General features: G+C 46.4%; 1 protein-coding gene across 1 annotated transcript in view; it reads right to left on the reverse strand.

Moving 5' to 3' along the window:
- The window catches only part of LOC309356475 (BOS complex subunit NOMO1-like), a 35,741-nt gene that overhangs the window by 14,955 nt on the left and 7,099 nt on the right, over positions 1 to 13,687 (reverse strand). Inside the window, exons 8-18 of the mRNA XM_081887940.1 lie at positions 12,974 to 13,111; positions 11,997 to 12,086; positions 10,945 to 11,050; positions 10,697 to 10,847; positions 9,432 to 9,609; positions 8,369 to 8,510; positions 7,137 to 7,268; positions 5,829 to 5,965; positions 4,820 to 4,907; positions 4,049 to 4,112; positions 1,350 to 1,445 (exon numbers count right to left, since the gene is read on the reverse strand). Coding sequence (XP_081744066.1) covers positions 1,350 to 1,445; positions 4,049 to 4,112; positions 4,820 to 4,907; positions 5,829 to 5,965; positions 7,137 to 7,268; positions 8,369 to 8,510; positions 9,432 to 9,609; positions 10,697 to 10,847; positions 10,945 to 11,050; positions 11,997 to 12,086; positions 12,974 to 13,111 — 1,322 coding nt within the window. The remainder of the gene's footprint in view (positions 1 to 1,349; positions 1,446 to 4,048; positions 4,113 to 4,819; positions 4,908 to 5,828; positions 5,966 to 7,136; positions 7,269 to 8,368; positions 8,511 to 9,431; positions 9,610 to 10,696; positions 10,848 to 10,944; positions 11,051 to 11,996; positions 12,087 to 12,973; positions 13,112 to 13,687) is intronic.

Here is a 13,687-nt window from a genome sequence, read left to right on the forward strand (position 1 = left end):
AGGGGAAATGGCCACCAAGGGGAAGGTACTGAAAGGGCCCCTTCATTTCGTTCATTGGGGGCATAAAACGGGAACAGGGAACCTGCAACCCTCCAAACGTTGCTGGACTACAGCTCCCATCATTCCTGACCACTGGACATGCAGGCTGTGGTCTACTGGATCTGGCCATGGGTTCTCCATCGCTGGGACAGAGGATCCTTTGGGATGGCTTGGGGCACGTTCAGGCTCAGCACCTGCTAGACCAATTTCTGCCCAAGAGACTGGGTGGCTGCCAGCACTCCATAATATGCAGTACTGAGCTAGGCAGACCAGCAGTCTGAGCCACAGCATTCAATTTTAAAGCGTTCTTATGCCATTTTCAACAGTCATGGAGAATCCCCAGGACTTTAACAAAGTACAGTTCCCAGGATTCTCCACAACGGTTTACAGCTGCATAAGAATGCTTCAAATGCACAGTGTGGGTGTGGCCTCGGATATCTCTCTTAATATTCCTATAGCTTCTGAGATGCCTCGGTTCTGAAACTTAATCCGTTCCGGGAGTCCGTTCAACTCCCCAAACTGTTCGAAAACCAAGGTGTGGCTTCGGATTGACGCTGAAGCTTCCTGCACTCCAGCAGAAGCCACGGAGGATGTTCAGCTTCCAAAAAACGTTTGCAAACCGGATCGCTTACTTCCGAGTTTGCGGCGTTCGGGAGCCAATTTGTTCGGCAACTAAGCCATTCGAGAACCAAGGTACGACTGTAGTTCACAAGTTGTGCAAGGTTGAAGAGCATGATGACGACTACCACCCTCAAAGAGGGCACTCTAGTGCTGCAGGCCCTGAAATATGAAACAGCCATTGTGCTCTCTAGAGCAGTAGAGTCTTAGAATCATAGAATTGTGCAGCTGGAAGGGACCATCAGGGTCATCTAGTCCAACCCCCTGCAATGCAGGAATATTTTTTGCCCTAATGGGGCTTAAACCTATGGCCCTGAGATTAAGAGTTTCAGGGCGCCACTTCTAACCCAAACACGCATTGGGGAATCCATTTCTTGATCTTTTCCCATATATCTACATGTGGTAGGTTGTGCTCTGTGGATCAGGCTGTGACCCACCAGTTGAAGACCAGTGCTTTAAGGCTCCTTTATGAACAGACCTTTTGAGCTCTACAGAGGTTAGGTGCACAACTGTTTCAATTCAGGGATGTCCCATAGAATAAAGGATGCGTGGACCTTTTGGAAACTTCTACACGTGTAAAAAAAAAAAAACCCTTCTCCTAAGCATCTGCAACCCACTAGCCACACAAGACAACGAACATTTGTTAAAACTTGGTAATTCAAGGGTAGTCTTTGCAACCCCAAAGTTCTTACTTTATGGTAACCATCACATCCATCAATTTATCGGCTGTTATAGTTCCAAGGACGTGGTGACGGATCGCAGTCAGCGTCAGTATACTCGGAGCAGACCTGGAACCAGAAAGGGGGAGGGGGCACTTAAAATCGATCCCAACCACCACCCTTTGCTTTCCATTCCACTCTATGAAAGGAACAGGATTTTCAGCCATTTGCATTTGGCTTGGGGTTGTAAAATGGTTGAGGTTTACTTAAAGACTCTCATGCATAGCTGGGTCAACAGCTAAGGCTAAATGTTTAAGGGGATGTTTAGCTCAAGATGTTCCACACTGGAGGGTCAAAAATTCAGCCTAGGAATCTGGCAGTTAAGGCGAAATAGAAGCCTAAATAGGAATCTACACTCCGTCTGACTAGCTAAAAGATTGGGAAGAGGGCTGAAAATATTGTATATAACCAAGAGTTGGAAAATAGGGTGGTTAATTTAAGAGGGAAATGTTTCTGGAGGCAGATATCTGAAGAAGTTGAGTAGCAAAAGTGCTGAACCGCTTTAGGAGACTTGAAACACACCAGCATGTTTAGGGAAACCAACTAGAATGGGAACTGTCAATATGTTTATCTCAGATTATCAGTCTCTTTGCCCTATAACTATTATAAGTTCACTCCCATCTTCATGATATAGCAGCCTCCAGAGGTGGAAAGATGGCCGCAATCTATGGCTTGTCATTTAAGATATCACAACAACAGCCTCTCCCCTTATAAACCAACCTGGGTTCTGCAATCAGAGGCCCTTCTTCATGTGTCTCCTCCATGAGAGGTCCAGAGGGTAACAACATGAGAATGGAGTGGCCCTGTTTGTGGAATGCTCTCCCCAGGGAGGTTCACCTGGCGCCTTCATTCTACATCTTTAGGAACCAGGCGAAAATGTTCCTCTCCAACCAGGCTTTGGGCCGATTAATCTTCGACAGATTTTTAAATGTGTTTGTGGGAAGGGCTGGTATTGTTTCATTGTTTTGGTTTTAACTATTTATTTGTGCTTTTACCTTGTATTTTTTTTCTTGTGACCTGCCCTGAGATCTTATAATGAAGCGCGGTATAGAAGCCTAATACAGTGGTGCCTCGCAAGACGAAAAGAATCCGTTCCGCGAGTCTCTTCGTCTTGCGGTTTTTTCGTCTTGCAAAGCAAGCCCATTAGCGGCTTAGTGGATTAGCGCTATTAGCAGCTTAGCGGGCTTAGCGGATCAGCTGATAAGCGGCTTAGCGGCTTGGGAAAAGGGGGGGGGAGGAAAAAAACCGCAGGAAGTCGCAAGAGAAGCAAGCCCATAGGAAATTCGTTTTGCGAAGCACCTCCAAAACGGAAAACCCTTTCGTCTAGCGGGTTTTCCGTCTTGCGAGGCATTCGTCTTGCGGGGCACCACTGTAATAAGAAGGAAAATTTCAACAAGTGTGTTGTGGTGCAATGTCTGAACTGAGGTCACAGGAAGAGAGATTCATTAATGCAAACCACAGGGGTGAGCAGAACCTATTTGGGGACCACACTGACGAACATCCCTCTAATAATATTGGCTAAACATTCCCTCTAGTGCTAATCATGTCAATGTCTTATATGCCTTGTTTTAATCTTTTACAGTGGAAGTTTTCAGAGAAATCAACCTGTCAAATATGACAATTTGAAATGGCATATTTATAAAGCATGTTCCTAGGATCTTTCCCTCCCCTCCCCAAAAAGTGGATGAGTTTACCCATGTGTGGGCTACATGAATATTGGTCTGATCAACATTCTTAAAAGTCAGTGCAATGTACTCCCTCTACTGGTGGTAAAAAAGAAAAGCTGCCATCAAATTAAGATTACATTTAAGGAACATTTAAGTGGCCTTTAGATGCTCTAGCAGTGGCATGAGAGCTACTTGCCCACACAACACAGTGCTGCTATAACACAGACTCATAGGAAGGGACCCTGAGGGTCATCTAGTCCAACCCCCTGCAATGCAGGAATCTCAACTTAAACCATCCACAACAGACGGCCATCCAACCCCTGCTTAAAAATCTCCCAAGGAAGGAGAGTCTACCACGTCTCATGGGAGTCTGTTTCATTGTGAAACAGCTCCTAGTGTCAGATGGTTCTTCCTGATGTTTCATCAGAATCTCCCTTTTCGTAAGCTGAATCCATTGGTTCAGGTCCTAGCCTCTGGAGCAGGAGAGAACAGGCTTGCTCCATCCTCCATGTGACAGCCCTTTGGCCATTTGAAAGCAGTTATCATAATGTGGCAGGACCTAGAATTTGGATCTCGCTGCCTATTGACATCAGGCAGGAAAGGACCAGGCTTGGCCTGCAGGCCAAAGTTCCCCACCACTGCTATAGACAATACTGAACTGAATGGCCTGACTTTAACAAGGCAGCTTCCTAGACTCCTAGGGTCCAAACAGCCAGGTCCTTAGCATGCAAGTGTCACCCAGCTGGGGTCAGGGAAGACTGTCAGGTGCTAAGGACCTGCATGCCTGGCTCCAACCAGGCAGTTAAGTGCTCGTTCTTTGAAGAACACAACAGCCGCACTGTGCTATGAACCCATGGAAAAGCGGCTCCACCACAGCCTCTCGAAGCCCCCAAAACAGCTTCACATATGTGAAGCCTCCTTCTAGTTTATCACATTTATTCATTGCAAATATTGACGGTGAATATTTCCACAAAGGTTAACAGCCAGCTGCTACTTCATGCTTACGTATCATAGGTGTAGTATTCGTGTTCAAAACGGTGGCAGGAACGGGGGGTGACTTCGTACACACCTGAAAATATCAAAGCGAGACACAGTTGCAATCCTGATTTCAGATTCTGAAGGTTCCCATACTTCAAAACTGTACCATGCTAGCCTTTTCGTCAGCTCTTGAACCTGCCTCGCTTGAAGCATTTTGCTGGCAACCTGAAACCTGCTGCCTAAACAAGAGGCTTGCCTAACAGAAGACACAACTTCACCAATTCTCTATCTAAGTGCAGATCACATAGGTAGATAGGCACTCCTCCTACGTTCCATGGCCTCCCACCTGGGGCGCCCCCTACAGGACTGGTGAGGTACTCCGGGATGCACTTGGCTCCTCAAACTCAGGAGAAGGCACCCCAGGAAGGTCCTGGTTCTTGGTCTACTCTAACCTCAAAACAACAACCCTGCAAGGGAGCCTAACCCAAGACAGCGATTGGCCTACAGTCATCCAGTGAACTTGGGATTTCCCAGTCAATGTCCAACATACTAACCATCTTTTGCAGCTTACCTGTCTATCTGTTGATCCTAAAATGTTGGATATTAGGCTAGGCACTCCTGCTCTTTGGCGAATGCGGTAAACCAATACACCTTCATGTATTTGCAGACTCACCTTGCGATGGGGTGCAGCTTTGGGGGCTGTTATGGGGGCTGCACTTCAAAATTTACCACTATCTGTTGGAACCTCACGCACAAACACATACACACAAGAGCATTCATTTCCAACGAGACACTTACCTGGCTTGGAGAGGCAGAATCTGTTCACCCCTTTGGACAGGTTATAAATGCCAACGTTCTCAGGTCCATTTCCATCCTGATAAAACTCCTGGTGACAAAAAACCCAAGAAGTCTATTAGCAGGTATTGAATCCAATCTTTGAAGTTTCTAAGTCAGTTTTCAAACAACTACAGCAGTTTCCAATTCTGCCCCCAAAATTAAGTGGGAAAGGCAGTAAAGGCAAAGGACCCCTGGACTGTTAAGTCCAGTCAAAGGCGACTATGGGGTTGTGGTGCTCATCTCACTTTCAGGCCGAGGGAGTCGGCGTTTGTCCACAGACAGCTCTCTGGGTCATGTGGCCAGCATGACTAAACCGCTTCTGGCACAACGGAACACCTTGACGGAAACCAGAGCATACAGAAATGCCATCTACCTTCCCACCGCAGCAGTACCTATTTATCTACTTTCAAACTACGGTGGTAGCTCAGGTTAAGTACTTAATTCGTTCCGGAGGTCCGTTCTTAACCTGAAACTGTTCTTAACCTGAAGCACCACTTTAGCTAATGGGGCCTCCTGCTGCCGCTGCGCCGAAAGAGCACAATTTCTGTTCTCATCCTGAAGCAAACTTCCTAACCCGAGGCACTATTTCTGGGTTAGCGGAGTATGTAACCTGAAGCGTATGTAACCTTGTACTAGGTACCACTGTACTAGGTGGGCAGGAGTTGGGACAGAGCAATGGGAGCTTACCCCGTTGTGGGGATTCAAACTGCCGACTTTCTCATCGGCAAGCCCAAGAGGCTAAGTGGTTTAGACCACAGCACAACCAGCAATATAGAAATACATTACTTAAATCATTAATTTGATATTTATGGGCAGCGGCTAGGTTGGTGATTACCAGATTTTGGAAGGGACTGGAAGGGGCAGCTCTTATGGTCAATACCGAGTCTGACTGTCTATAAGGCAGCTGCCTATGATTATATGTGGTGGGGCAGTTCAGGCCAAAGAGAATGCATATAAGCCACTATCTCACCAAAGTGATCGCATGGGAAAGAGAACAGCGCAGCATATAGCCGGTCTGGCGGAACTCAATCCCCGACGCATCTTCTTCCAAAACCTCAAGTTCCAAGGATTTATTCTTCCAGCACCAGTCTTCACGGATGATGCTCACTTAAAAGAAAACAGACCGACCAGTAAGGGGGAGGTGTCATGTCTGATGCTTAAAAAGCAAGGAGTTAGACAAGCACAGAGTTATCTGAACATTCTGTAAGTCCGGATATGGAAGAACTGGGCATTTTCAGCCAACGTGGCGCCCTCAGGATGTGGCAGGAACAGCCATTCCCATCATCCCTGACCACTGGCCGTACTGGCTGGGGCTGATGGGAGCTGGAGCCCATAAAAAATGGAGGGCGCCACGTTGGCTACCCCTGTTTGAAAAGGAAGTCTGCAAGACGTAAGGAACTTATATGCTTTCACCTCTGTATTCCCCACATTTCTCTCTCTCTCTCTTTGGAAAAAGAACTACAGTGCAGGGACTGCACACATTGGACACAGAAACTAGGGAAAACTTCAGCGTGCAAGAAAACATGGGAAAGTTTCTTTTTAATAGTGTATTTTCCTTTTTTAAAAAAAATAAGCAATTGTATAAAAATGAATTTTTTAAGAAAAATAACATTATTCTGCCCGGTTAAGGCATCTTTTTAAACGATTAAGAGCGTGGTGGCAGTGGTTTATTTATTTATTTAATGGCATCGAGCATTTAACACTGAAGGCTGAACTTCAGTGGAGACATATCTTGTCAAAAAAGTGGGGCATTGTTTAGGGATTTTTGTTGGGGTCAAGAATAAATTTTGGGAGATTTTAATTCTGCTGTCCCATTGATATTATTTTTTCGCAGCTTTGTTTTTATTTCTTATGTCTTGGTGGTTTAGTTTTGTTGTGTACATTTTGACACGCTTTTATCTATGGCTTACGACTGCTGTTATATATTTTTAAAATTATGAAATAAATGTTTTCATGTTGGAAGCTGCCTTCAGCATGGTTTTAACTCTGGAAAGGGAGCACAGAAATAAATGATGATGGTGAAAAGTGGAGCATAAATATGAATGAGTAGCAAATTCTGGCACCATTTGAAACAGTGAAAAGGCAATAAACCCCCCTGTGCAACCAGGCTCCCTCTCCCCACATGCCCTCTCTTGACCCCCCCAAAATCTGCTCCAGAGGTTTTTGGGGTAATTAGGGAAGGCACGTAAGAAGATTAAGTTCCATTACACAGGTGGAAATCTTTGCACTAGCAGACGACTTTGTTACATCCGAACTAGAAGCCCTGCACTGTCCTTACTTTTATACTTTCCAGGAAGCACATTTTCAAACAAGAAAGTCACCGAGTTAGACTTTGCTGCAAGTAGCAGGCTACGCTTCTCCCCCTGCCGGTTCACAGACTGGAGTGTCACCGTCAATTCGCCACAAGCATCTGGGGGAAGACAAAAAGAGGAGAATGTGCAGGTTTCAGGTTGGCATGTTTATTCAGCAGCCTCCTTAGGACTTTTGGGAGGGGGGGGGTATCAGAGATTCCTAGAAATGGGGGGGGGGCAGAGGCTTGATTCAGATGTTAGCCTCTTGATGAGAAACAGCACTCATTTGAGAACAAACCTGGATCTACCAGCAAGCAGACACTCAACAAGAATTTGCAACCAATCACATGGTTGCATCCCGCAAAGTTCTCCTCTAGAGTAGACCCACTGAAATCAATGGCCCCCAGGTAGTCATGTCAATATACAGGCCTACTAGTGTACGAGAAACACTAAATATACAACCCACAAGTTCCCAGGCAAGGATATCTGTACGTCACACATTTGCAAACAGGGGGCCAATTCAACGCTTTATATTTTGTGCCAAGACAGGAGTGGGAAGAGCAGCATTCCCTCGTGGAAGGTTTCCTGGGGGCCACATTCCAGCTGTGAGGTAGGGCCAGGCAGAAAAAGGATGGAGAGAGGGATACAGCTCTTGATTTTGTAGGCTGCATTTCAAGTGTGCAAAAGTCAGGGGACACGACAGACGCACAGCTTTCTCCACCCACGTACACAAGAGGCATTATGGCAGCTGCAAGGGTATATTCCAGCCAGGAAACAGCTCTCAATGGTGTGGAGAAACATTGGTGAGGGCTGTGGAGAGGAACTATAGCCTAGGGAGGGCAAAGGGGGTAGATAGAGAGGCCTGGAGGGCCGCATTTCAGCCTGATGCTCCCCAATTCCACCCCAATGGGGGCGGGGGAAGGATTGCCAAAGGGAAGTAAAGCTTCCTTTAAGGAGACTGACAGGCGTAAGGATAGCTTAGTGTGCTGGGAGATTCCCTGCAGGTCCGCAGGCCTTAAGCCTTGGTGGCTATATTGCTACAGTAGTCAACGTGGAGCCCTCCAGATGTTGAAGGACGGCAACACTCATCACCCCTTGCTGTCTGGGGCTGATGGGAGTTGACGCCCAACAAGATCTGGAGGGCACAGTGTCAGCTATTCCCAACAGACCATATGAGCAACCTAAGTCAACAATTTCCACCCATCGGCGCAAATCTTACCCAAACAAGTGACTTTCCCCGAAATGGAGGCCAGGAACTGTGAGAAGGTCACGTCCAGCACCGGTCTGGAGGCAACCGTCACAGGAAATGTCTTGGGTTTCAAAGCAAGGCCAGCTCTGGCTTCTGCCTCGGGAACGATCACCTACAGCAAAGAAAATGACGCTGAGAATGACTTCCTTGTGTGAAATGGAGCAACACAGATAAAAAACGAAGAGTAGAAGAGTTTGGATTTGAAATACCACTTTATCACTACCCGAAGGAGTCTCAAAGCGGCTAATATTCTCCTTTCCCTTCCTCCCCCACAACAAACACTCTGTGAGGTGAGTGGGGCTGAGAGACTTCAGAGAAGTGTGTGTGGCCCAAAGTCACCCAGCAGCTGCATGTGGAGGAGCGGAGACGCGAACCCGGTTCACCAGATTACGAGACTACCACTCTTAACCACTACACCACACTGGCTCTCAGACAACAGCTGCACCCCATTCACTGAGCAGCAAGGAACTGGAAATATGCAAGGAGGTCACTGAGTATGCTTGCAAAGGCTGATGGGAACTGTAGGCCGCACTTCCCTCAGGCCGACCATCTGGGGCTCACATACCAGTGGTGGGTGGAGCAATGAATGTCAATTTTCCCTTTGTGTAATAGCCTAGTTCAGGGTTTCCCAAACTTGGGTCTCTGGCTGTTTTTGGACTACAACTCCCATCATCCCTGGCTAGCAGGACCAGTGGTCAAAGATGATGGGAACTGTAGCCCAAAAACATCTGGAGACTCAAGTTTGGGAAACCCTGGTCTAGTTTCTGTACACCCACACCCACTCCTTTGCCCTCCAAGAGGTAAAAGAGAAGAATTATCAGAGTTCAAGGACACATTCCAGCCAGAGAAAAACTGGGGGTGCAAATCAGGGAGAGTAAAGGTTCCAAGGGCCAGGTAGAGGCTTGATGGCCACATGTGGTCCCTGGGCCTAAGGTCTCCCACCGCTTTGAGAAACAAAAATCTGCTCCCAAGCTTCCAGGTTTGATTGCTTTACAAGTTATTTCTTTTCTTAAGAGGTATTAGTTATTCTGACCTGGATGACATAGGCACCCGATTTTGCCTTGAAGCAGAAAGCACCGCGAGTGTCCGTTTCCGTAGTAACCATGAAGGTTTTGTCCTTGTCTTGAGGCAACATCGTCACCTTGTATTTGTTGATCTGCTTGATAGAGTCAGGAAAGCGAGTTACTGATATCTGGCCACAGACACTGAACCTATTGGGGAAAGAAGGGCATCACCAATGGTCAGGAACAACTGGAATTGTCTGGAAATCTAAAAGGCAACAGGGTTTCCAACTCTGATATAACAACACTGTTGTTGCTGCTGCTGACAATTATACACTGTACCACCTTTAACTTCCAAGGATCTCAAGGCACATGGTTCTCCTCTTCCCCATTTCACCCTCACGACAACCCTGTGAGGTAGGTTGGCCCGAGAGTGCGAAGTGATTGGCCCAAGGGCATCCAGGGAGCTTCATGGCTGACTGTGGACTCAAACCCTGGCCTCCCAGGTCCAAGTCCAACACCCTAACCATTACACCACACTTGCTCCCATGTTGGATAGAGTATTGGATCAGGACCTGGGAAAGCAGAGTTCAAAGCTATGAAGTTCACTGGGTAGCCTTTAGCCAGTCACTTATTCACTGCCTAACCTACCTCAAAGGGTTCCTGTGAGGATAAAACGGGGAGATCTCTGTAGGCCACCATGAGTGGCTTGGAAGAAAGGTGGGACAATGTCATTGGATTTGGATTAAAATCATGCTTTATCACTACCCGAAGGAGTCTCCTAACATTCTCCTTTCCCTTCCTCCCCCACAAGAAACACTCTGTGAGGTGAGTGGGGCTGAGAGACTTCAAAGAAGTGTGACTGGCCCAAGGTCACCCAGCAGCTGCATGTGGAGGAGCGCAGACGCGAACCCGGTTCAACAGATTACAAGTCTACCACTCTTAACCGCTACACCACACTCAAAAACTCTAAGGTCTCTAAGGTGCTACTGGGCAATTTTTTTTTATTTATTTCGACTGTGTCAGCCACACCATTGGTCCATCTTGCTCAGCATTGTCTACTCTGACTGGTAGCAACTCTACAGGAGGTCAGAAGATCTTCCCTAAGCCTACGTGGAGATGTTGGGGCTGGAACTGGGGACCTTCTGTATGTGAGGCAGATGCTCTACCACTGAGTTACAGCCCTCCCTGGTGTATGGTATTTTCTGTGCTCCTATGCCAAGGCCTCTTAGCTCTGCTCTGGAAAACCCCAAGCCCGTCCTTGCTGTCTTGCTCAGCTTCCTACTCAGACACTCACTCTGTTGTGATGATGTCGGCCAACTGGGGAGTGTTGGGGGCAATTTTCACCGTAATGGTCTCGAAGAAGAGGTGCTCTTTCTGGGCTTGAATGGTATACGTTCCGGTGGTTATGTTTTCAAGTCGGAAAGAGCCGTCAGACTTGGTAGTAACTGTGTACAGATTAAAAATGGACAGATTGTGTTTGAATTCAGCTTGGCCAAAAGCATCCAATAGGTGGGACGCCAGACCAAAACAAGAAGCACATACCTTTAATCTGGTTATTCAGGGTCACAGTAGCATCTGAAACGCCTTCCCCTTCTGGGCTGTTCAAAACCCTCCCTGTGACTGAGAAGCCCATGACATGGAAAACGGGCTGAAAGGGAGGAAGTAGGAGAGATCAATGGCTGAATAATAAAAAAATTATTTTTATTAGATTCAGGTAGGTAGCCATGTTGGTCTGACGCAGTAGATATATATTTAAAAAATTGTCCAGTGGCACCTTAGAGACCAACTAAGTTTGTTCTTGGTGCACACGAAAGCTCATACCAAGAACAAACTTAGTTGGTCTCTAAGGTACCACTGGACAATATTGTGTGTGTGTGTGTGTGTGTGTGATTTTTTTTGAGGTAAATTAAATCAATACAATAAAAATAACAGAAGTACAAAAAAGGCACACTGTATATCTGAGAAGGATTTAGCATTAGGTTTGTAAAGTACTTTAGACCATTAGGAAAACAAAAATTATACATAATACTATGGAGAGGGGGTCCCATGTGTCCATTTTTTCGTACATAAGATAAAATCCCACAGCACAGAATCTTTCCGGGTCCTCCAAGCCTTTGGCAACACGTGATTGAGAAGTTATTTTCCCAGCTAATGCTAAACTGTACGTATTTTTATACCAAAGCAAAAGTCGCAAATCCTACAAGGTTCTCCACTGGTGGGCAACTGAGGTTCTGGCAAACGCCAGCATCATCATCGAGTGTTTCTGAGAGCTGAAACTTTTCAACTGATCATCCCATAGATTCAGTTTTTTTAAAAAAAAAAGCTGCAGGGAAGTTGGAATGGGATGTTTGAGTATTTTGGTTATTTCTTGGCAAACCACCGTCCAGAATTTAAATGCCAATGAGTAGTTTTACCATGGGTGGAAAAGGATGGAATTAGAATGCATCATACTGGAACTGTTTTTCCTCCCTCCTACCCCATTTGAAAGAGTTCTGAATTGCTGGATTATTTCAGGTTAAGATACATCCATCCGTACCATATGCTTTACCTAAATTCATCCAAAGTGCAAAAAGGGTAATTCGAGAAGAGCTCACCTCAATTTTCAAACTGTCATGTTCCACCGTAAAGTCCAATCTAGATGGAGCAACATCAAACATAATTCTCTCGCCTCGGTAAAAGGGGACCTGAGAAGAATGCAGAGCCCCAGGTTAAGCAACATGTTTCTCCAAAAAATAAATCCAGACAAAATCCAATCCATCACAGTGGGAGGTGTTTCTCCAGCAATGGCAACTTTTGAATCTAGGAGCCCTCCCGGCAATCGGCTGCATCTAACGTTAGCCATAACCAGAGTAAAGAAATTAACGGCCATTCATTTCAATGAGTATACTCTGAGTAATACTTAGTTGGATACAGCCCAATGTAATAATATGTATCTACCTGAAGGGGGAGAGGGATGTGGGTGGCGCTGTGGGTTAAACCACAGAGCCTATGACTTGCCGATCAGAAGGTCGGCGGTTCGAATCCCTGCGACGGGGTGAGCGCTCCTGCCAACCTAGCAGTTGAAAAGCGCGTCAAAGTACAAGTAGATAAATAGGTACCGCTCTGGCGGGAAGGTAAACGGCGTTTCCGTGTGCTGCTCTGGTTCGCCAGAGTCATGCTGGGCACAAGACCCGGAAGCTGTACGTCGGCTCCCTCGGCCAATAAAGCGAGATGAGCGCCGCAACCCCAGAGTCGGTCATTACCTTTACCTTAATGGGGAGCACCATGTACATCTTGAGCTCATGGGAGAAAAATAAATCTCTGTCGCTCTCTCACACACATACAAAATATGTTTGAAAAAAGTTTATTTTATTTTTTTCAAGCCTACTTGATGTTTGCAGTGGGGAGATGGGGGTGTGTGGCTGCAGAGTGCAAGTGCTGTTGTCAACACACACACACACACACACACACCAGTTTCTATGACCTCCAACTGCACCCATGGGCCCCAAGAAGGCTGATGACCCCTGCTTGCAGCCTTCACTTTTGAGGAAATCCTTGTTCAGAAAGGCAGGGGAAGTTACTCATTACTCACCACAGTGTATTTCCCACTTGGCAAAGACAGAAAAGTAAACGAGCCGTCCTCTTTGGAGATGACATTGCACAGATAGGCGAGAGAATCGTCCCTGGCAGGAAAGCCCTCAACTGGAGAGGTGCTGCAGCCCATGATGTCCTGTACAAAAGAAGGCAGACAATCCTCTATACCGAGAAGCACAGAATTTCCCAATGCATAAATGGAGCTCCGTGGCTGCCAAAGCTTCCCCATTCATCTGGAGAGGCACTCAAACGATGGTCTTCCCTCTTCACGTAAACAAACAGGGAATTTGGCTCACTGAGCAGCAGACAAAACAGATGCTTCATATGCAAAAACCAGGACTGTGCACATGGAACTCAGGTACAGAATTGCCGTCTCCCCCTCCCAAGACAGAAGAGAAACTCACACTGCCCATCATCAAACTACTTTGGAGCATTGGCCGTTCCCCACAAACCAGATGGATGGGAGCAGTGTTCAAGCTTGGATCCCTAGAAGTTGTTGGCATACTTCTATCATCCCTGATGCTTGGTAAAACTTTAGAAATGTGGTCCTCCGTCTGTACTCTGAAGGCACCATCTGTTTCAGCTTTTAAATACCTATTGAAAACTTTTCAATTCGGTAAGATTTATGCAGGCAAGTAAGAATACCTCTTTCCAATAAGGGTAGCTGATTTCTGATTTTAACTTTATTAATAGGGATTTTATTGTATGGAAG

This window comes from Podarcis melisellensis, assembly GCF_964234715.1.
Source record: "Podarcis melisellensis genome assembly, chromosome: 14".
NCBI lineage: Eukaryota > Metazoa > Chordata > Lepidosauria > Squamata > Lacertidae > Podarcis > Podarcis melisellensis.